This window comes from Ipomoea nil, unplaced genomic scaffold (assembly GCF_001879475.1).
Source record: "Ipomoea nil cultivar Tokyo-kokei standard unplaced genomic scaffold, Asagao_1.1 scaffold3147, whole genome shotgun sequence".
Classification (NCBI taxonomy): domain Eukaryota; kingdom Viridiplantae; phylum Streptophyta; class Magnoliopsida; order Solanales; family Convolvulaceae; genus Ipomoea; species Ipomoea nil.
Genome location: NW_017619575.1, coordinates 728,534 through 749,756, shown reverse-complemented (window position 1 = coordinate 749,756; position 21,223 = coordinate 728,534). Strand labels below are relative to the sequence as shown.

Here is a 21,223-nt window from a genome sequence, read left to right as displayed (position 1 = left end):
TTAATAATTTTATTTTGAGTATTTGTAAATCATTGAAATAATTCTTATAATTTATTTTAACAAGGCTCCAACTCACATTACACCAAAACATTAAATTTGTCTACTAAATGTTTAAATGTCACATCGAAAGAAATATTATCAGCATATTTTTACATCAAAATTTATTCATCTCCAAATATGGCGTGACACTGTTTACCAGCGGCAATTTTTTTGATGTTTTACTGCTGGTTGGAGTTTAAGAGAATGACGTTGAAATTTGCTGATTTGGTGTCTCCTTAGAGATGACCTAAAACATGACGAGTTAAGTATTGAGGTGTAAATTTTGTAGGAAAATTGATACTTTTAATATATATAATCTAATTAATAATAATAAAGGTTATTTGGTGCACTTTGTTTCTCTTATTTGATTAAAAGACTATTACACAATAGTGGAGTTTACTTAATACACACAATTGGATAATAATTGTGAATTTTTCTCATAATTAAGAAAAAAAATAATGTAAAATTAGTTACAAAATTGTGTCCTTGTGTATGTTTGGAGCTTTTCAAATTTTGTCTAATTTAGTCTCTATATAAAATAAAGTGTTAATTAATTAATGAAAATGCACAAATAAGCATCCCCAATAGGAGGTTCTTCCATGATTTTTGCAGGTTTTTTGAGCATATGTGGGTGAGAGAAAAATATGAGACAATGTTTTGGATATATGCAGGAGAGACTGGTTTTTACTATGACCAATGGGCCCCACAAAAAAAAAAAAACAAATAAACTCCCTGGTCTGCGTGAGGCGCACCAGAAGCGCCCAGCTAGGCGCATTAACTTTTTTTTTTTTTTTTTTTTGGGTCTAAAAACTAGTTTTTATTTTCTCATATCATATTTTCTACTTAGCTACAAGCTCCTAAAAATTTGTGCAAAAACTTAACATGTAAAGGTCTTTTTGGTAATTTAATTAACCTTATTTCTCATATAAAATGCTTTGGCCGGCCATCTCATTCCCAACTAAACAATCACAAGAATCAATTCAAATTTGGACAAAATTCTCGAGCTTTTTTAACTGAGATTGAAGTGATCAAAAAGACTATACCAAATTAGAACTTATTTATTTTTTGAAAAAAAAAAAGCTATTTTTATCATGCAGAACTAAAAATGTAAAGTGAACTAAAGCTGAATGCCAAATGTTGCCATTTTCCTTTTTTATTTACTATTTTTTTATAATTTAATAGTGGAGAGAAGAAAAAGAAGTGAACGGAAGAAAAGAAAGAGAGAAGGCTGTCACTGTACTCTCTCACTTATCAGTGAAGACTGTCAGTCGGTGTGAAAGTATTGAAAAGCTCCAAACACACACACACACACACACACACTATTTCTCTCTCTTCCTTCGCTCTTCTCTTCGCACTGCACTGTCAAAACTCAAAAGCATAACCCTAAAAGAAAACGGAAAATAAGGTAGATTTTTGTTTCCATTTCAAAATAATTCTTCCCAAATTTGGTAGTGTTTTTGCTTTATTTTGTTTTTTGGAAGGTGACATTTGATCGAAATGCGCGAGTGCTGCTTCGATTTCCCAGCGCGGTTCAACGAGGTTAGTTTATCTGTTTTCCGTGATGTCAAATTGCAATATTCAATTTTTTTTGGTGATGTCATGTGATGATGATTTTATGGATTCTGATCGTTTTTTGGTAATTGAAAAGCTTTGTCAGATCTGGTTGTTAGGAAATTACAGCGATTTTTGTTCGTGATTAGGTAGATAGGTGTTTTGTTTGAGATGGAAGTTAATGCCAGCAAGGATTATGTGGAGGCAAGTATGTCTTAGAGTCCGTGAAACTTGTCAGTCTCGTCTATGGCGTCTACCGGCTTAGGTCATGGAGGAGCAGGGAGTTCCAGAAGTGCTAATGGCTTCACAAGTTCATCTAGTTCAGTTGATTGGCTGGGTAGAGAAATGCTTGAGATGAGGTTGAGGGACAGAGTGGACATTGATGATGGCAGAGTAAGCCTCTCAATTGACTGTGGGCAACACCTGCATTAAGCTAAATATAGAAACTTTTTCTCTTTTTTCAAGGATTTTTATTTTTATGGCTGCTTTTAGCTGTACTTGTTACAACTTTTACTGTTTCATGGGATCATTTACCCAGAAGACTCTCTTTTTAATACTTTGTTATGCAGGAGAGTGAACCAGACATAATCGATGGTGTGGGTGCAGAAACAGGACATGTAATTAGAACAACCATTGGTGGTCGGAATGGTCAACCCAAGCAGGTCTGTTATCTAATTGAAGGGCAATTTTTCATGTGATCAGTTAATTTTTCTATGTGCTATTCTTCCTCACTCTTCAACTTGTTTTTATTGGAGTTGACAGAATGTAAGCTATATAGCAGAACATGTGGTGGGAACAGGATCTTTTGGTGTTGTTTTCCAAGTAAGCACTGGTAGTTCTTTTGACTAGCTGGAAAAGCTCGTACTATACTTTATATATTGAGGTTAAATTCTATCCTGCCAGGCAAAATGTAGAGAGACTGGAGAAATTGTGGCCATTAAGAAGGTTCTTCAAGATAAGCGCTACAAGAACAGAGAGTTGCAGATTATGCAAATGTTGGACCATCCTAATATTGTTGCTCTTAAGCATTCTTTCTTCTCAACAACAGACAAGGAAGAGCTTTATCTCAATCTTGTTCTTGAGTATGTCCCTGAAACTGTTAATCGTATTGCTAGGCAGTACAACAGAATGAACCAACGGGTACCATTAATATATGTCAAGCTCTATACATATCAGGTATGCCCTTTAGTAGTACTATTGCCAAATGAACTCTAAACTCATCAATAGAGCTTGAGGCTAAGTTATTTTCAATAGGATGACCTGGGAAGTAAAATTCTGAATGAATGTTGCTTGACTTGCTTCTGTACTTGTATTGGGGGAATAAGTGATTAATTTGATTTACATCTTTCCTTCTGTACCATGCTGGGCACCTCAAACATGTGTTCTCACACAACTCTGTGTTTGAAATCACCACCAAAGTCATGTCTGAAAATACCAATGCATTAGTTGATCATTAGCTCACTTTAGTGTATTGCTTATATTGCAACTCATGTATCTGGGATTCTGGGTGCAGATATGCAGGGCATTGGCTTATATTCACAACTGTATTGGTATTTGTCATCGTGACATCAAGCCTCAGAACTTACTGGTTAGACTTTTCTTGCACAGAAATAAAGGATTTTTCCCATTCTTATGGTAGATTTTGTGTTATTTGTTATTCATAGCATAATTCTTAATCCTGCCTGCTTCATTGTTTCTGGATCAAAAGTGTCACTGCTCTGCAATTGTTTATTGCTTGTCGTGCTGATATGATAATCAGTAAAAGAAAGTAGACAAACCAGCTTATTCTCTAGCTGAATCTTGGACATTGTTAGAGGAATTTACTTAAATTTTCTGAATATTTATCCAGCTAATAAGGAGCATATAGAATTATGTGAAGTTTAACCCATCACCACTGATTCTGATCTTAAATTTGCTGAAAAGTGTTTTATCTTAATAGCACTTATTTTAAGCTAGTTATCCAAACTGGGTCTTAAGTAGGGCGAGGATTTTAGATATATTGTAATGGATCTTGTACTTGGGTTGCATGCTTTGGTGCTTTTCAATTAACTTAAAATTGAAAAAAAAAAAAAAGAAAAGAAAGAAAATGTTTGGTGCTATCTAATATGGAGTGTTTAGCATTGGTATGGATGCTGGGGTCTTGAATCATCTCTGCAACTGTTTTATTTAATGAGCTGATGAAGCCCTTTTTACCTCTAGGTGAACCCACATACACATCAGCTGAAACTCTGTGATTTTGGAAGTGCAAAAGTTTTGGTAAATATTTGGTTTAATAAGTTACTAGCCATTATTAATTTTTAAGAAAAGTTTTCCAAGTTTGATGTATTTGTCAACACATCAGGTGAAAGGGGAACCCAATGTGTCTTACATCTGTTCTAGATATTATCGTGCTCCTGAGCTCATATTTGGTGCCAATGAATACACTACATCTATTGATATTTGGTCCACGGGTTGTGTCATGGCTGAATTACTTCTTGGACAGGTACTCTATCAATCTAGTTGTATTATGATATAATTATATTTTGTGATTACTCTATTGTTTTTCTACTTTTGATTAATGTTCTTGTACAGCCGTTGTTTCCTGGAGAGAGTGGGGTTGACCAACTAGTGGAGATTATAAAGGTAGTTTCTCACTCACTCTTTGGTATTCACTGATTTCTGCATAGTTTAGCTTACAGTCCCTGAATTCTTTTATTTTAAATTTCTATACAGGTCTTAGGAACACCTACTAGAGAGGAGATCAAATGCATGAACCCAAACTACACCGAATTCAAATTTCCACAGATAAAACCCCATCCATGGCACAAGGTACTACTTTCTATTTCTTTTCCCTCTTGTATTGTGACAACAGAGAACACTTTTGTTCTCATTTGCTCCCTGAAGTAGAAACTTTGGCCAAAATGATATCAAACGACGCCTCTTATTAGAAAATAATTCTTTACACTAACCCTATTGCATAGCATTCAGCCTCTCCAAGAAGTCGGCAAAATCTTGGACATTCTTTTTTAAACCACAAAAAAGGAGTGGTAGTTTAAAGAACGATTTAGACCATATATGTTACTCTGTAGTTGAAGTCTTGAGTCTCATCCAGAATTATTACACTTTTGTTGCAAGACAGTCGCCTTTAACTAAGTCTCTTATTGCTGATTTATTAACAAATGGAGCTTGCCGCTCAATGTCTTCTCCTTTGAATTCAGCACCCTCTCTGGCTACAATATCTACACTAAATGAAGATAGGGAATCTGGGCAGAAGTAGAGCACAAATCCAGTTTCTAGTTCCCATAAAATCAGTCCTACCAATTTAATTCTGTGATGAACTTTGTTCCTTGTCTAATGTAATTCTTTTTCATGTGCAAAAACATTCAGCCTTCACATTCTTGTTTTATTCTTAGACATGATATTGCTTGTCCGTGAACTTTACCTTACCATCTTATATGTGATTCAGGTTTTTCAAAAACGTTTGCCTCCTGAAGCAGTTGACTTGATCTCTCGATTTTTCCAGTACTCCCCGCATTTGAGATGCACTGCTGTAAGTTTGCCTTCATGCTGATCTAATTCAACTCTTGTTACTAAACATTTTTATGATTTGATTTTGTGGGTAATGCAGTTGGAGGCTTGTGTTCATCCCTTCTTTGATGAATTGAGGGACCCAGATACCCGCCTGCCTAATGGGCGTCCTCTTCCTCCACTCTTCAATTTCAAACCTCAAGGCAAGTTTTACTGAAAATTGTTTTCTGTCTCCACTTTTTACTCGTGTTCCAAAGTAATCGCACAATATCTTTAGTATGGGGTTGCTGAAACTTTCCAGTTTCTATGGTTGTATGATATTTATATGCATATTACCATTCCCTTCCATGCTTTGTTGTAGAGCTCACTGGCATCCCTCCTGAAACTCTTCGCCGCCTAATTCCTGAACATGCTCGGAGGCAGAACATATTCATGGCCTTGCGCTCCTAGTGACAAGTTGGAATTTCATTTCTCCTGTTTGCTTCAGTTGCCTCGGTTGGGCGTGCACCAACTGTAAAATGTCCTATAATCTACGAGGTGTTTGAAACCAAATTTGCTAGGAAACTTTGAACTGGACAACCAATGAGCGCATGTATTCTGTTCATTTTGGATGCAGAGTGTCGATAGTGCAATCACTCAACACCCTTTCACGCACACAAGGGAGAGCCTAAATGGTAGTGCAAAGCCAAGAGAAGCTGGTGATTTTGTTTGTAGTTATGTGGGTAATAACAATATAACATTATAGCTGAGTGTATTTTTCCACTGATAATACCGCTTTCCTGACTTCTGTGTTTCCTTGGCCTTAATTTGACTGCTGTTCTGGTGTTGAGTTATGTACTGATAATAGTTGGGTTTTTCTTCCATTGTTGTTTAGAGCAGGAAGAATGGCGGTTTGCAACCTACTCCCCGTCAAAGGCGTCCGTTATTCTACTGTTTCTATACTTGAAACTGTATCAAACAATTTGTACATTTGATTTCAATTTTTTTTTTTTTTTTTTTAATATTCACGAGCCGTCAGTCAATTTTACATAAGGTCACGTAAGCTTGTGCAAAATTTTGTGTATAATGTTGTATTTATCATTAAAGTGTCATGTTATGCTATTTGTATTAAATTTTGTTGAATTTGATTTAGATTTGGGAGATGAGTTCGTTGTCCACAACCTTTTTTTTTTTTCCGATTATGAGGTTGTGTACAACATATATATATATATATATATATATATATATATATATATATATATATATATATATATATATATATATTTTAATAACCAAGAGAAGAGGCTAAATGGTGCGTTAATTCTTTAACAGGTGTCACAAATGTCTCGTTAGTGTATATTCTACGTTGTCCACATAATCTTTTCCTTATTGAGATATATAACTTTTTTTTTTTTGAGCAACAAAAGAAACTTGCAACTTCTATGATATAACTTTTTTTTTTTATTTTATTATTATTATCGAGAGAAGAGACTAACTGGCGAGTTAACTCTTTAACAAACGTCTTGTTAGTATATACTCCATATTTCGTATAATGAAGTTTTGGTAATAAGATAGACTGGTTTACGACTCTTTATTAATTGGGGTTACAAGGTGAATTTTACTCAGTATGCAATCGTTATGCGTTGGACCCGTGTTCAGCATGCTTGCTGGACACGGGTAAAGTGCCGTTAGGCACTGTTATCTCTTTTTTTTTTTTTCTTTTTTTTTTCAGACCGCTTCATTGTAAGAGTATATGTTCATAATTTTATTACTATATGTTAATAACTATACATTCATAACTCCATAACTGTACGTTCATAACTCTATAACTGTACATTCATAACTCCATAACTGTACATTCATAACTCCATAACTGTACATTCATAACTCCATAACTGTACGTTCATAACTCCATAATTGTACATTCATAATTTTCGAAGCTCTATGTTCACAATTTTAGAGCTCTATGTTCATAATTTTATCACTATATGTTCATAATTGTAAGTTCATAATGTTAGAGCTTTTTGTTCATAATTTGATCAATAACTGTACATTCATAATTCCATACTGTAGATTCATAATCTCATAACTGTAGATTCATAACTCCATAACTGTAGATTCATAACTCTATAACTGTACATTCATAACTCCATAACTGTACATTCATAATCTTCGAAGCTCTATATTCACAATTTTAAAGCTCCATGGTCATAATTTTATCACTATATATGTTCATAATTGTAAGTTCATAATGTTAGAGCTCTGTGTTCATAATTTCATAATTGCATAACTGTATATTCATAACGGCATAACTGTACATTCATAACGGCATAACTGTACATTCATAATCCAAAAAAAAAAATAACGCCGTTAACGCCGGGCAAAACGCGCGCGATTTTTTTTTTTTAACTAAATGACGCGTTTTTTTTTTAAAAACGACGTCGTTTTGGGCCCGTGTCCACAATTCAATGTGGACACGGGTCCAGGGCATAATTTGCCCTCAATATGTACATTTGAATAGTGACTGTTAACTTTTCTTTAAAGTACCAACTGCGAGCTTTAGAGTTTAGATAGCAATTAACAACTATAATTTTTCTAGGAATTTCAAGTTACACGTTTAAGTGATATGATTGGGCCCTTTGATTATCTAGCCTAATAGTTCCCTAGAAACTAATTATAGATTATTATTTGTATTATGAGAAAATGGTCAAATAAGACCTTAAACTTTATCTAAGAAGCCAATTATGTCGTTAAATTTTTAAAAGTGTAATTACGCATTTTAACATGTTTAAATTGAGGTAATGAAGCCCAAGACCGGATAACTGACCTGCTATTACATGTTATTTCAATTCAGACATTATATCTGATAGCCTCTACCAGAGAAGGCGACGGATTTCTGCCAAATATGATACCTGGACTGAAATAATCTGTAATAGTATGTCATTTATTCATTATTGGATTTTATTGCCTCTATTTAATACGGAGTTTGTTAAAGTGTGTATTTATACTTTTTAAAAGTTTAGGGACTTTTCAAATAAAGTTTGAAGGTTATTTGATGCTTTTCCCTTTTTATTACTCCATATGGACCGTATATGCTTTGGATTTCATATTTTGATTCGCCAACAAAAGATCTCCTCACTAGCGTCCACGTGGCCATACCAAACCCTCACTTATCATCTTCTTCTTCTTCTTCTTCGCTCACTGTAACTTCCTCTGCTCTCTCGACACTAAATCCGTTTCCGACCTCTCTACACAGCTATACAGGGTTGAGGCTTCTCCTCCATTCAAAACCCTAGCTCTCATCTCTCTCTAGTCTCTACACAAAATTATATTTTGACTTATACATAAACGCACCTGCTTGGTCGCTTATATACAAGACAAGAAGTAGTGAATTTTGTTGCAGTTTCCTGGTTTAATTGATGGCGTCATCCACGGCTCAAATTCACGCTCTCGGAGCTACTCAATTTGCAACTGGTCGATCGAGAACGGTGTTTTTTGGGCAGAGAGTGAGCTGTAGGACCGTGCCCTTCGGACTCAAGCTGAAGAAGAGTCGGGGAAATGCAGGCGGGACGCGGTTGCGTATTGTGGCGGAGAAGGTGGTTGGTATTGACCTCGGGACGACTAACTCCGCCGTGGCGGTGATGGAAGGGGGGAAGCCGACCATCGTGACGAATGCGGAAGGGCAGAGGACTACGCCTTCTGTGGTGGCCTACACAAAGAACGGGGATAGGCTTGTTGGGCAGATTGCGAAGCGCCAGGCCGTGGTGAATCCCGAGAACACGTTTTTCTCGGTGAAGAGGTTTATTGGGAGGAAGATGTCGGAGGTGGATGAGGAGTCTAAGCAGGTTTCCTATAATGTTATTAGGGATGAGAATGGAAACGTTAAACTTGATTGCCCAGCTATTGGTAAGCAGTTTGCTGCTGAAGAAATATCTGCTCAGGTATAGTCACATCATTTTCCGCTATTCATAGTTCATCTATATATATGAATTTGTGTGCTTTTGAAAGATTTCTATTAATCTTTCATCATCATCATCATCATCATCCTGATTTAGGTCTTGAGAAAGCTTGTGGATGATGCATCCAAGTTTTTGAATGACAATGTTTCCAAAGCTGTAGTCACAGTTCCTGCATACTTCAATGATTCTCAAAGAACAGCAACTAAGGATGCTGGCCGTATTGCTGGACTGGAGGTGCTTCGTATTATAAATGAACCTACTGCTGCTTCATTGGCTTATGGTTTTGAAAGGAAAAACAATGAAACTATTTTGGTGTTTGACCTTGGAGGTGGAACCTTTGATGTTTCAGGTATGAATGTAACTTTTTTGGGTGACGAGAAAACCCATACCCATTGGTTGAACCGGGTAAATCCCGCCTTGTGACCCTAGTCGGCAAAGGATCACAAGGAGATATAACAACTTAGATTGCCCATAGCTGATCGGCTCAAACCAATAAGGCCAATAGGCCGCTCTTGCTGGGAGTTGGAACTTGTAACATTGTAGTTACCAAGTCAAGTTAGTTCTTTCTCCTCACCTATAATTTCACAATTGATACAATAATCTGTCATTTTAGTTGCTTGGTATAGCGAATGTTAAATGTAATGTTGCCGTTTTAGGTGCTTCATATATTAAACGTTGAATGTAATATTTCCAATTTAGATGCTTGCTATGTTGAATGTTACATGTAATGTAGCAATTCTAGAATATCTAAATCATAAGAAAAGTTGTGAGGAATTGAGGATGACACACCTATTATATCTTTGACTACAGTTCTAGAAGTTGGTGATGGTGTGTTTGAGGTGCTGTCTACTTCTGGAGATACCCATCTTGGTGGTGATGATTTTGATAAGGTTTGCATTTTCTTCTGCATTTCTACCTAGGTACATATGTTAATTGGTTGGTATGGTACTAAGCTACTACTTTCATGCAGAGAGTTGTTGACTGGCTTGCTTCAAATTTCAAGAAGGATGAAGGCATAGATCTCCTCAAGGACAAACAAGCTCTTCAGCGTCTGACTGAGACAGCTGAGAAAGCTAAGATGGAGCTGTCATCGTTGACGCAGACTAACATTAGGTATATAATGCTACCTCTTGCATTGATTCTTCTTAGACCATGCAGATTAATTATATTGATATATGCTTCTTTTTACCAGCTTGCCCTTCATTACAGCCACGGCTGATGGTCCTAAACATATTGAAACAACCCTAACTCGAGCTAAGTTTGAGGAATTGTGTTCAGATCTGCTTGACAGGTATTAGCATTGTAAAGTTTTCTTGGAGCTGCATAGACTCTTCTGCTAAAAAAACTTGATGTAGTGATACGTTTCCTGTTTCTCATCAGACTCAAAACACCCGTCCAGAATTCATTGAGAGATGCAAAGCTCTCCTTCAGTGATATTGATGAGGTCATCCTTGTTGGTGGTTCAACTCGTATTCCAGCTGTTCAGGAGGTAGTTAAGAAACTGACTGGAAAGGATCCTAATGTCTCTGTTAATCCCGATGAAGTCGTTGCCCTAGGAGCTGCAGTCCAGGTAAAATATTTTTAGAGGTCTTATTATAATAAGAAATTTCTATCACCTGTCATTTTAGCTGTTATGATCTGTAAATGAAAACAAACCTCTTTATCTGTATAGGCAGGTGTTTTGGCTGGGGATGTAAGTGATATCGTTCTCCTTGATGTGACACCATTATCTCTTGGTTTGGAAACTCTTGGTGGTGTTATGACAAAGATCATTCCACGAAACACAACATTGCCTACCTCCAAATCAGAAGTGTTCTCAACAGCAGCTGATGGGCAGACCAGTGTAGAAATCAATGTCCTCCAAGGTGAGAGAGAATTCGTGAGGGACTGCAAGTCTCTAGGCAGCTTCCGCCTTGATGGAATTCCTCCTGCCCCACGAGGAGTTCCTCAAATCGAGGTCAAATTTGACATTGATGCAAATGGCATTCTCTCTGTTGCTGCTGTTGACAAGGGCACTGGGAAGAAACAAGACATCACCATTACAGGTGCCAGCACCCTTCCCAACGATGAGGTATGACAGTTTCCAATACTAATTTGGTGCCTTTAGAAACATCTTGATTGAAGATACACTATGATGCTTGTATTTTTGCGTATCAACAATAAACCATTCTCTGCCAATGAACTGGATTTGCAATTCAAGATACATTTATTTTAGATGCTCGTGAGTTCCAGTTGATTCTCACATGAACCGCTGCTAATAATTCCTGCTGATCTTGATACAGGTAGATAGGATGGTGAAGGAAGCTGAAAGATTTGCCCAAGAAGACAAGGAGAAGAGAGACGCCATAGACACAAAGAACCAGGCAGATTCTGTTGTTTACCAGACAGAGAAGCAACTGAAGGATCTGGGAGACAAAATACCCGGGTCAGTGAAAGAGAAAGTCGAGGCTAAGCTTGGAGAGCTCAAAGATGCAATCTCAGGGGGATCAACCCAGGCCATGAAGGATGCTATGGCTGCCCTGAATCAGGAAGTCATGCAGATTGGTCAGTCACTCTACAACCAGCCTGGTGCAGCACCGGGCGCTGGTCCAGCACCTGGCGGTTCAGCAGAGCCCTCAGAATCATCATCATCATCAGGGAAGGGACCTGATGGAGATGTCATTGATGCTGATTTCACTGACAGCAACTAGGACTGGCTGAAGATTAAGATGAATGAATTTTTAGCCATGTCTCCTTTTTGGTTTCTTTCCCCCCCTAAAATGTGTATAATTGTGTCTTCTGAATTTTGGGAAACATTGCAGTAGAGCAATAGAGGTTTAGGATGTTGAAATAGGTGGACAGGACCTTCTATTCTTCTTGTCCCCTTGGTAGTGCCTGCTTCTTTGACTTGGACCAGGTGCTACTTATACTGGTAATGGATGCATATTTTGGTCGGAGTTAAACTTGTAACTTTGTTATTATTGATTTAGCTGGATTTGCCGTTTTTTTCGTGGTATTTAACTTCCACTTATCAAGTTGGAAACTTGGAATATTCATTTTCGTGCTATTTAACATCCACTTATTGGAGTTGGGCAAATTTTATCTTGGACTAGGGTGGAGTGGTGGACCTTGGTCCAATACACAGAATTTGACTTCATAAGATACAGAATTCATGTTCATAATATATATACACATAAACACGATATAATAAACATGAATTCAATGTTTTATGTTAAGTGTTTATGTGTCATCAGCTATATAATATACAGAATTCATGTTCATTATATTGTGTTTATATTATATATATATGTATTATGAATATGAATTTTGTACATTATAAATATGAATTCTGTGTATTAAAAAAGAGTCCACAATATAACAATTGTCTAAGTTGGAGAGTTAAAGTGGGCTGGCTATGGTCCAAAAATGACTTTCCACTAAACCGACATGCGATTGATAAAGTAGAAATAAGGTGGCGCGGTTTATTCGGAGTATCCGTGACGCATAAGTGCATCACCTCACCGTCTTCGCGCTTATCTCATTGGCTGTCTCCAAACCTTATACGACCGCGCCGTCAGTTCTCGATTTCTGACCTGACCGGCCCCACTTCCCCAATCCTGCATTCCACGTCTCACTCCTGTCGTTTTTGCACTTGTTTTAAACGACAAAAACTAAAATTAAAAAAATAAAATAAAAATCGCATTTTTCAGTCAAAGCTCAAAGGTCTCTATGACCGTGCTGTTTGCCACTCAATTCGACACGACTTGGAGTCTCCCAACCTCCAACCCTCCGCCGATGCATTATCTCTCTAGATCTGAGCTGAATTATATCCTCAATCTCATCAGCTCATAGCGGGTAGAGGTTCGAGCTCGTGCGAGTTCAAAATTATAAAAGGCTCGCGGTTTCATGTGCATTTTGTACGGCCGAGGCTCTAGGGTTTTGTGGCCGAATTTCTGTGCAGTCAACTCTGTATCTGACTTGGGTGCGGCGGAATCCGGTAAAAAGGAGCAGTGGAATTTTTTTTAGGATTTTCCGTTGGTTTACAATTCCCATTTTTCCCACCCCGATGCTACTATAATTGATTGGATTGTTGTGCCAACTGTAGTTTAGTTTAGTTTCAAGCTTAAAAGGGGGAATCTTTGAGTAGAAATATTCATGAGTAATTTGGGAGTGGTTTTCTGAACAATGGCACTAAAGCTTCCAGCTGCCGAAGCAGCCAAGGCAGCCATTCTGTCGATAGGATGCGGGTATGATATATCCTTGGACTTGCGGCTTAAATATTGCAAAGGGGATCCATGTAGTCGGCGTTTGATTGAGATTGACGAGGATAAGGGCCAAGAGATTGTTCTTCCTGGTGGGATTTTGGTCCCCGATGTACCCAAGTCCATCAAATGTGATAAAGGAGAACGCACAAGGTTCCGGTCCGATGTTCTGCCTTTCCAGCAGGTATTGCTGCATTGTACTCATATGCCTTTATTTTAGTTGAGATGGCCCCACCATCTCTTTCCCTTTCTCTTCTATCCCTTGCAATGAATAGGAATTGGACAATAGTGGGAATATATTTCACTTCTGTTATTAGCTAATTACTTTGCTAAGTTACTTCATAGAATTGCTTTATTGATGTTAAGAACAATATCTGCTAGTGCTACCAGGAAAGTTATTCACAATCTTTTTATTGTTAACTCTACAATTTGTAATTTTGTATTGTCCAGATGTCAGAGCAGTTCAACCAGGACATATCTTTGACTGGTAAGATTCCCTCGGGGCTCTTCAATGCCATGTTTGATTTTTCGGGTTGCTGGCAGAAGGATGCAGCCTACACCAAAACCCTTGCTTTTGATGGCGTCTTCATCACGTTGTACACTATTGCGCTAGAAAAATCTCAGATGGTGCTGTGTGATCACGTGAAGAAAGAAGTCCCTTCAACCTGGGATCCTGCAGCATTAGCAAGGTGAAACTTGAGGTTGCCAACATATGTTTTTAACTATGATATAAATGCTGCTATTATATAGACCATACACTGTTTGTATCATTTGCGTATTGTTAGTATTGAAGGTGATAACAGGACTTCATATTGTGAAGCTATTTTCAATATTCCAGGTTCATCGAGAAATTTGGTACTCACATTATAGTTGGTGTAAAGATGGGAGGAAAGGATGTTGTATATATGAAACAACAGCACTCGTCATCACTTGAACCTGCTGATGTGCAGAAAAGGTTAAAGGCAATAGCAGATAAGAGGTTTTCAGACGCAAGTGAACAGTATGGTACAAATTCTGAACTGGGGTATCAGACTGACAAGGTTTAGCATCTCAGATGTTCCTGTTCATTATCACCACTAGCTGCTTGTAGAAATTTAAATTTAGCATGCATAATACCCTGAAATACCCAGTTGTCAAATTCCTAGTTCTTGATATGGCCTCGCTGCTGAAAAGCCTGTTGTGGGGTTTGCTTCAAAATCATGTACTGAAGTTTGCTTCAATGAGTGTTTTTAGAGGGTCAATTTTACTCAAGAGTCTAGACATTTGAATCGCTTTATCTTTTTGAAGATGGTTGACCACCCTGTGATTAACCTTGTGGATTTTAAAACCTTAATTTTTATAAACCAATTGACATGAAGTTAATTTTCATGCAGACATCAAAATTAACAGATTATTTGAAAACTGTGTAGAAATTAGTCATGCTTGTATTGTTTTGGTTTAAGTTTCTGTTTGTCTATCTAAGCATTTTGCTTCAGTTTGAAAACAGGGAGACAAGACTGAGGTTTGCTGAAGCTAGCACATCAAGTTCATATGTGTACAAGGAGGTATGTTGCAGATGCTGCTGTTTGCTGTCTCTGGTAAACATGTTTCTTTTTATGCTTCTAACAAATTGTCAATTTCGCTTAAATTTCAGGATATCATGAGCATTTGCAAGAGGAGAGGTGGAAGTGATTACAGAAACCTAACTCATAATGAATGGTTACATACTGTTCAGCTAGAACCAGATGCGATCTCAATGTCCTTCATTCCAATAACATCCCTGCTCAATGGCATCACTGGAAGTGGATTTCTGAGTCATGCTATAAATTTGTACCTGCGCTGTGAGTTTAGGCCCTTTTTCCTTCACTTTCCAATTTCCTCTGCTTCTACTTTCATCCAAAGTAGATGTCAGTTCCACATTACTTCTGAGGAATAAACATTTCATATATTGATCTTTAAATCCTTGGTTCTGCTTTCTAGATAAACCACCCATTGAAGAGCTTCACCAGTTTTTGGAATTTCAGCTGCCAAGGCAATGGGCACCCGTGTTTAGTGATCTTCCTCTTGGTCCACAAAGAAGGCAGCAAAGTACAGCTTCTTTACAATTTAGTTTTCTGGGTCCAAAGCTGTATGTAAACACTGCTCCGGTAAAGCTCTATGATACTACTATGGGTCTATTATTTTTCCACTGTATTTACCACTTTATGCTGAGATGATTGTTGACTAGGAATTTTCCTAGAAGGCATATATTTGCATTTTCTTCTATCATTTGCCCATTTGCTAATTGCTAGGAAGATTCTAAACATTAGCCATTTAGACTTCGTGTTTTTATGTTATGTATATTAGAAGAGGTTTGAGTTCTAGTATTATTTCACATCTTTGTGATTTTCTTTGGGTGTACAAGTTCAGCTGGGATTGCCGAACCTCAATATTAGCATTTCTTCTTTCTGCTCCCTCAGACTAGGGTCTAAACTTATATCATTGCATCAATGACAGGTTGATGTTGGCAAGAGGCCTGTAACTGGCCTTCGATTGTACCTTGAAGGTAAAAGGAGCAATCGTTTGGCCATTCACATGCAGCACCTCTCATCTCTTCCAAAAATATTCCAACTTGAAGATGATCCACACAGAAACTTCCATCGAGAACCACATGATCGCAAGTACTATGAGAAAGTTCAATGGAAGAACTTCTCCCATGTCTGCACAGCACCTGTTGATTCTGACGAGGATCTTTCCATAGTCACTGGAGCGAAACTGGAAGTTGGTGACTATGGGTTGAAAAAGGTTCTTTTCCTAAGGCTCAAATTCTCTACTGTTCTGGGTGCTACAATGGTAAGACAATCGGAGTGGGATGGCTCACCTGGTTTGGCCCGCAAATCTGGATTAATATCAACTCTGATTAGTCATCATTTTACATCAGTTCAGAAGCCGCCTCCACAGCCAGCTGATGTCAATATTAATTCCGCTGTTTATCCTGGTGGTCCTCCCGTTCCCATTCAAGCACCTAAACTCTTGAAGTTTGTTGATACAACTGAGATGACTAGAGGCCCACAAGAAACACCTGGTTATTGGGTTGTTTCAGGGGCAAGGCTCATGGTTGAAAAGGGAAGGATTTCCCTCAAGGTCAAGTATTCTCTACTCACTGTAATACAACCCGATGAAGGAACACTCGAGTAAACCAGAGGCAGGTCTTTTTATAGACCCTCTGGAAAGTGGAAACAACAGTATTCAGCGAGTTCCTAACTAAACCTTGGAGGGAAACTATGGTGATCTTTAGCAGTTCCAAGAAACAACCTCGGAGGGTAACTATGGTGATCTTTAGCAGTTCCAAAGAACATGAAGAATCCCTGTAGTTCCTCATTCCTTATACTGGTGGAAGCACCTTTAATTCAAAACTGGTGAAAGAGCCAAAAGGGAGAACTTTGCTCTGTTAGTGTGTCTTTGTCATTGTTCTTCGTTTTGTTTTTGTCAAGTTTTCTGTAAGTGTAACTCTAGTGTATTTACATAAAAATATGTTTAATCTATTGCACTCTTCCTCAATTTCTCAAAACATGGAATCCATGCATAACTACATAAAAAATCATCTGAACAACCTGGTAATCTGAACACCATGGTTGACTATTGTTGTCTTGCAAATACAATTTTTTTTTTCTCTTTCCCTGTTTCTCTCTCCCTCATACACAGTGGGATAAAGATATGAATTCTGGAATGGTAGATGTAGAAAATTGAAGAAGAATTTCACTATTCTGGGGTACACATACCATCATCACTTGTAAGTTTAGCATTATGTGTATGAAAAGCTATGTTCATGTGAGGGCCAGTAAACTCTTTCCCTTTGACAAGGGAGAGGAGCAGGCTGGGCAATGAAGGTTGGATATTGTTGTCCTGGCATCAAGACTGTGAAATCCGACGAATATGAAGTTGGTATCTGTAAAAGAAGATTACCCAGAATGAGTTTACTCTGAAATTCATAATTAATCTTGAAGAAAGCACCATGTTTAGATGAACTTACAGTTTGTGAGCTTCTAAGCTTCTGCCTTCTTCCTGATTCCAGGTTGCTGTCTATGTGATCTTCGGGCGAGGAGAACGAAGTGCCTGGCTTGAATAGATGCTCGAATATGGCCATGATGAGAAACATGGAGATCAAGATGGCTGTTGCTACAAACCCGAAGGAAATGGCGTTTGTTGATGTCCCAAAGTTCTTCCATGGACCTTCCTGGTTCACCTGTGTTTGAGATGGACTAGGTTCTGCACTTGTGTATATGTTCGAGGACCTCGGCCTTTCAGAACTGAACTCATTCATATCTACTTTTCACAATACAGAGGTATGTTATATGTACGCCTGCCTATACAGATAACCTGTTTTAGCAGATAAGATAACAGATGAAAACCGGGAACCTTATTGATGCATTACATCAGATGTAACAGTGTGTTTATCCATGTCTGTGGTGATATGTGGAGGATAGGAAAAAAAGCTGTTAAAGAGAAAAAAAAATCATTGGGACAAAGAGAGTGTTGCATCTTGAATGCACTTAATAATGCTACTAAGTTAAGGAACAACATCATTAAAGTGGGTGTGTCCTTTAGGTAAAGAAAAATTCCTCATTCTAATGATGAGAATTTAGAATCTATTCTTTGTAATGAAGACACAGCAAATCAACATCACCAAAAAGTCGGGTTTATCTTTGAAATGAAGAGATTTCCACAACCCCATCTGTATTTTCGCTTTACATCTTTCACGGATAGTGTTTCATGGATAGTGTCTCAATTCAGTGGAACTCGGTTGATGCAATCAATATCCTCTCTTTTAGACACTTATTAACATCCTCATTTTTTCAGAACCAATATGATTGCAGAAAGCGATGCATAGGAGGATGATATCAGATATCACAATGTGAACAAACACAGATTGATGAAAAAGAAAAACCCACAAAAACTCTGCTCCTCGAAAGCATGAAACGAGAAAAATCATATGGTTTTAAGGCGTTACCTGCGAAGAGTGATCACAACAGCATATCTTCCTCGTTTTCTCTGGTGGGAGTTCAAACAAGAACAACCTATGACACAGCACAGAATGGTTCTTTCTTTCTTAATCCCAGATTTCTTATTCCAAAGGGTTTCCTGTCAAGGAAGAAACAGACAGACACATTGGCACCAAATGTAGTATTATTGAAGGTTGCAGCTCAGCTCAGCCTAGGCACCTTTATTATACCTAGCACAAATGTAAAGACAAAGTTAAATTATGTAATCTCAGTAGTATATACTTTTTGTTTTTTTTCTTCTTTATTCATGATTTTTTGATGCCTAACTTAATCAATACTATACCTCTGTTATCTTTGAATGAAGAAAACTTAAAGAAATCAAAAGTGCCTTGGCCCTCTTGTCTGGCCACCTCGAAACAAAGGGTGCCCTCTTCATGCTTGCAAAAGCATTCACTTTTAACTTTCAAGATACCATTATGGTAGCAGCTGATAAACACAATTTAAGTTTATCAAACTTCATTTTTTATAACCACTACTCGAGGGTATGCACTAGGCTGCTCCCTCTGGGAGTCAAACTTGTAACTTTGTGGAGTTAATTCCAGCAATGGTCCTCCGAGTATAGTGGACGTCAATTCCAGCAATATTGGTCCTTCCGTCAGAAGTTAAGTGGACGTCAATTTGAGGGGTAAAAATGTCCTTTCAAGTTCTGAGTGTATATTTCCTCTTCGTTCCCCTCTGTATACGCAATAATACTCATTCGAAGCCCTAGAAACTCCAGAAAGCCCTTTATATTTCTAAAATTAACGGTCTGATAAGCGAGACTTGGTTGGGGTTGGCCCATATTGATTTACTTTTGAGATGTAATTAAGGGAGGTAGATCAACCTACTTACACAGTGAGGACTAATGATTGAGAGTTGGCAATATACAAAATGATCTGCTACAGTGCCACCACCACAAGGGAAAGATAAAGAAAGCTGCCAAAAAAAATACAGAGAAATAAAAAATAAAAGGCTGCAGGACAGATAGCAATAGATTAGGGTGCTACTTATTTGACAGATATTGGGGGGGTAATGCAGTATGATTGGGCATGTGCAAGAACAAGAAAGAATTAAGCAAAGAGAGGGAATTTCAAAAAGCAAAGAGAGAATCAATGTAAGATATGTTCCAGCTAGGCCTTGGCTCCTTCATTCAGGTGAAGACTAAAGCTTCTGTCACTGAAAAAAGGGGATGGAGCTACTCACTATAGGCCTAGAGGGTGATATATGTACACCATTTTCAATTCAATAAAGCAATAAATAGTTTGGAGCAGTTGGTAAGTAACTGCAGAATTGATTTTTGTATGCTTAGAGAGTTTTTAGTCAAATCTTTCGACTGAAGTAATATATGGTCATCACAAATTGTGAATTTTTAAAAGGTAAATTATAAACATTTAATATGTAAATTATATACGGAGTATTTTTGAACTCAGGTTCATCTTGCAAGGTAGATCCGGATCCACAGAATAATTCGCGGACATAAACCATCTTAATACCTAAATTGCAATCCATTCTCTTTAATAATAGAACCAGCAATAAAATCCAATCCCTAGTTTTAAGACGTTAAGCTAAGGACCTTGTGGTCTAATGACACCAAGTTACTCTCTTAAGGAGGAGGTTGTGGGATCGAGCCTCAGCGATATTGACTCTTTGTGCTTCAATTGGTTGAGAAAGTAGTTATGAACAAATATTGCATTGTAATAGAATCAGTAGTATTAAAAAAAAAAAAAGGGTACAAATTGTGTCAAAAGCAAGATAGAACCATAATGAGCATAAAGAAATCATTAGAGGTTAAGATTTGGGTTGAGAACCTTGTGCGCAGAAATGTATAAGTTTGATGTTGAGTCTTGAAGTTAGATGAACTTAATTTACCTCTCCAAGGGTTTAAGATGAGTTCATGGAACCTGGACATAATTCAACGAAATCAAAAAACCCGAGTTATGAGAACAAAAAAAATTGCAAAATCTTAGAAGCTCAACAATAATTGCAATATATTACTCCATATATGATAAAGTAAATAAGGATATGAAGGGAGATATGGTGACTCTTTTTCAACAACACTACTTTTGTCTGGTCTCTTTTTCTGAAAGCCATGAGATTAAACAGTCTAAATATGTTCAACAACTAATTCCCATCTTGAAACCAACCAAAATAAAATAAAATAAAGCTCTTCGACTAGGGGTGTAAATGAGCTGCGCAGTTCGCGAGCCGCTCGATCAAAGTTCTGGTTGAGCTCGAGTTGAACTCGAGCTGACTTGTTTGTAATTGAGCTGAGCTCGAGCTCAAATGTTATATATATATATATATATATATATATATATATATATATATATATATATATATATATATATATATATATATATATATATATATATATATATAAAACTCGAGGCGGTTCGTTTCATAATCAAGCTGAGCTCGAGTTCGGGTCGGTTCATTTACATCCCTACCCTGACTCTTATAGGGTACACCATATTAAATAAATAAAAACTCTAAGTCGAGTCTTCCCAAAGTACAATTAAAGTGCAACCTAAACTAAATTCAAATTAGTTTACAAGAATGTGGATACGCTTAATAATCAAATTTGTAACCTTCAAATATAAGAATCATACTCTAGCCACTTCATCCCGTTTTCAGGAAAAAAAATAAAAGAAGTTTTTGTAAATTGAGTTAGCCATTTCATGTGAATGCATTGGGCATTGGGGTCACCTCAAGAAAAAGAGAAAAAAATTTATAGTGGAAGACATTTTTCTAAAGAGAAGTGCAGTGCCCTCTTGACAAGAAAGAAACAATAATATAAAGCAGATTTTGAAAGTTATTTTTATTATATTTTATTATATCATATCATAATCTACTTTTCCTTTTCTCATCTCAACTCTCTAAATAAAGTTCAGCTCTCCATTAGGACCATTACTCTTATCTTTAAAAGATAGTCTGTACTTTGTAAGTG

General features: G+C 37.3%; 4 protein-coding genes and 1 long non-coding RNA gene across 16 annotated transcripts; 4 read left to right on the top strand and 1 right to left on the bottom strand.

Moving 5' to 3' along the window:
• The first annotated feature begins 1,245 nt into the window (after window positions 1-1,245).
• On the top strand, window positions 1,246-6,095 carry LOC109167153 (shaggy-related protein kinase kappa). Of its 4 annotated transcripts, none has more exons than XM_019316101.1 (14): window positions 1,246-1,444; window positions 1,521-1,578; window positions 1,744-1,983; window positions 2,160-2,252; window positions 2,353-2,412; window positions 2,494-2,766; window positions 3,104-3,178; window positions 3,790-3,846; window positions 3,932-4,072; window positions 4,162-4,212; window positions 4,303-4,398; window positions 5,036-5,119; window positions 5,198-5,300; window positions 5,459-6,095. In XM_019316101.1, exons 3-14 carry the CDS (start codon window positions 1,837-1,839, stop codon window positions 5,545-5,547), a joined length of 1,269 nt encoding a protein of 422 aa, XP_019171646.1. In that variant the 5' UTR covers window positions 1,246-1,444; window positions 1,521-1,578; window positions 1,744-1,836; the 3' UTR covers window positions 5,548-6,095. The 4 variants fall into 4 exon arrangements, with proteins under 4 accessions (XP_019171646.1, XP_019171644.1, XP_019171645.1 ...); XM_019316099.1 differs by having other exon boundaries at window positions 1,740-1,983; XM_019316100.1 differs by having other exon boundaries at window positions 1,688-1,983.
• A 2,089-nt stretch (window positions 6,096-8,184) lies between these two features.
• Window positions 8,185-12,030, top strand: LOC109167150 (stromal 70 kDa heat shock-related protein, chloroplastic). 2 transcript variants are annotated; one of them, XM_019316094.1, is made up of 9 exons: window positions 8,185-8,450; window positions 8,489-9,017; window positions 9,132-9,384; window positions 9,846-9,925; window positions 10,006-10,148; window positions 10,228-10,326; window positions 10,416-10,605; window positions 10,708-11,106; window positions 11,318-12,030. In XM_019316094.1, the coding sequence occupies exons 2-9, from the start codon at window positions 8,496-8,498 to the stop codon at window positions 11,723-11,725; spliced, it is 2,094 nt and encodes a 697-aa protein (XP_019171639.1). In that variant the 5' UTR covers window positions 8,185-8,450; window positions 8,489-8,495; the 3' UTR covers window positions 11,726-12,030. The 2 variants fall into 2 exon arrangements, with proteins under 2 accessions (XP_019171639.1, XP_019171638.1); XM_019316093.1 differs by having other exon boundaries at window positions 8,185-9,017.
• LOC109167151 (MACPF domain-containing protein At4g24290) lies at window positions 11,889-16,805 on the top strand. Of its 2 annotated transcripts, XM_019316096.1 has the most exons (8): window positions 11,889-11,894; window positions 13,164-13,460; window positions 13,727-13,965; window positions 14,115-14,316; window positions 14,752-14,820; window positions 14,910-15,096; window positions 15,236-15,402; window positions 15,752-16,805. In XM_019316096.1, exons 2-8 carry the CDS (start codon window positions 13,200-13,202, stop codon window positions 16,430-16,432), a joined length of 1,806 nt encoding a protein of 601 aa, XP_019171641.1. In that variant the 5' UTR covers window positions 11,889-11,894; window positions 13,164-13,199; the 3' UTR covers window positions 16,433-16,805. The 2 variants fall into 2 exon arrangements, with proteins under 2 accessions (XP_019171641.1, XP_019171640.1); XM_019316095.1 differs by lacking the exon at window positions 11,889-11,894 and having other exon boundaries at window positions 12,730-13,460.
• On the bottom strand, window positions 16,796-18,692 carry LOC109167156. 7 transcript variants are annotated; one of them, XR_002051794.1, is made up of 4 exons: window positions 18,581-18,692; window positions 18,246-18,467; window positions 17,268-17,614; window positions 16,796-17,183 (listed from the first exon to the last, which is right to left on the bottom strand). XR_002051794.1 is itself a non-coding variant. In XM_019316106.1 (3 exons), the coding sequence occupies exons 2-3, from the start codon at window positions 17,556-17,558 to the stop codon at window positions 17,040-17,042; spliced, it is 435 nt and encodes a 144-aa protein (XP_019171651.1). In that variant the 5' UTR covers window positions 17,559-17,605; window positions 18,243-18,528; the 3' UTR covers window positions 16,796-17,039. The 7 variants fall into 7 exon arrangements, 5 of the variants coding, with proteins under 5 accessions (XP_019171651.1, XP_019171650.1, XP_019171652.1 ...); XR_002051795.1 differs by lacking the exon at window positions 18,581-18,692 and adding an exon at window positions 17,654-17,730 and having other exon boundaries at window positions 17,268-17,560; window positions 18,246-18,536; XM_019316106.1 differs by lacking the exon at window positions 18,581-18,692 and having other exon boundaries at window positions 17,268-17,605; window positions 18,243-18,528.
• On the top strand, window positions 17,473-18,174 carry LOC109167158. Its single transcript, XR_002051796.1, has 2 exons — window positions 17,473-17,580; window positions 18,095-18,174. It is a non-coding gene; the product is annotated as an uncharacterized LOC109167158 (long non-coding RNA).
• Window positions 18,693-21,223: the final 2,531 nt, after the last annotated feature.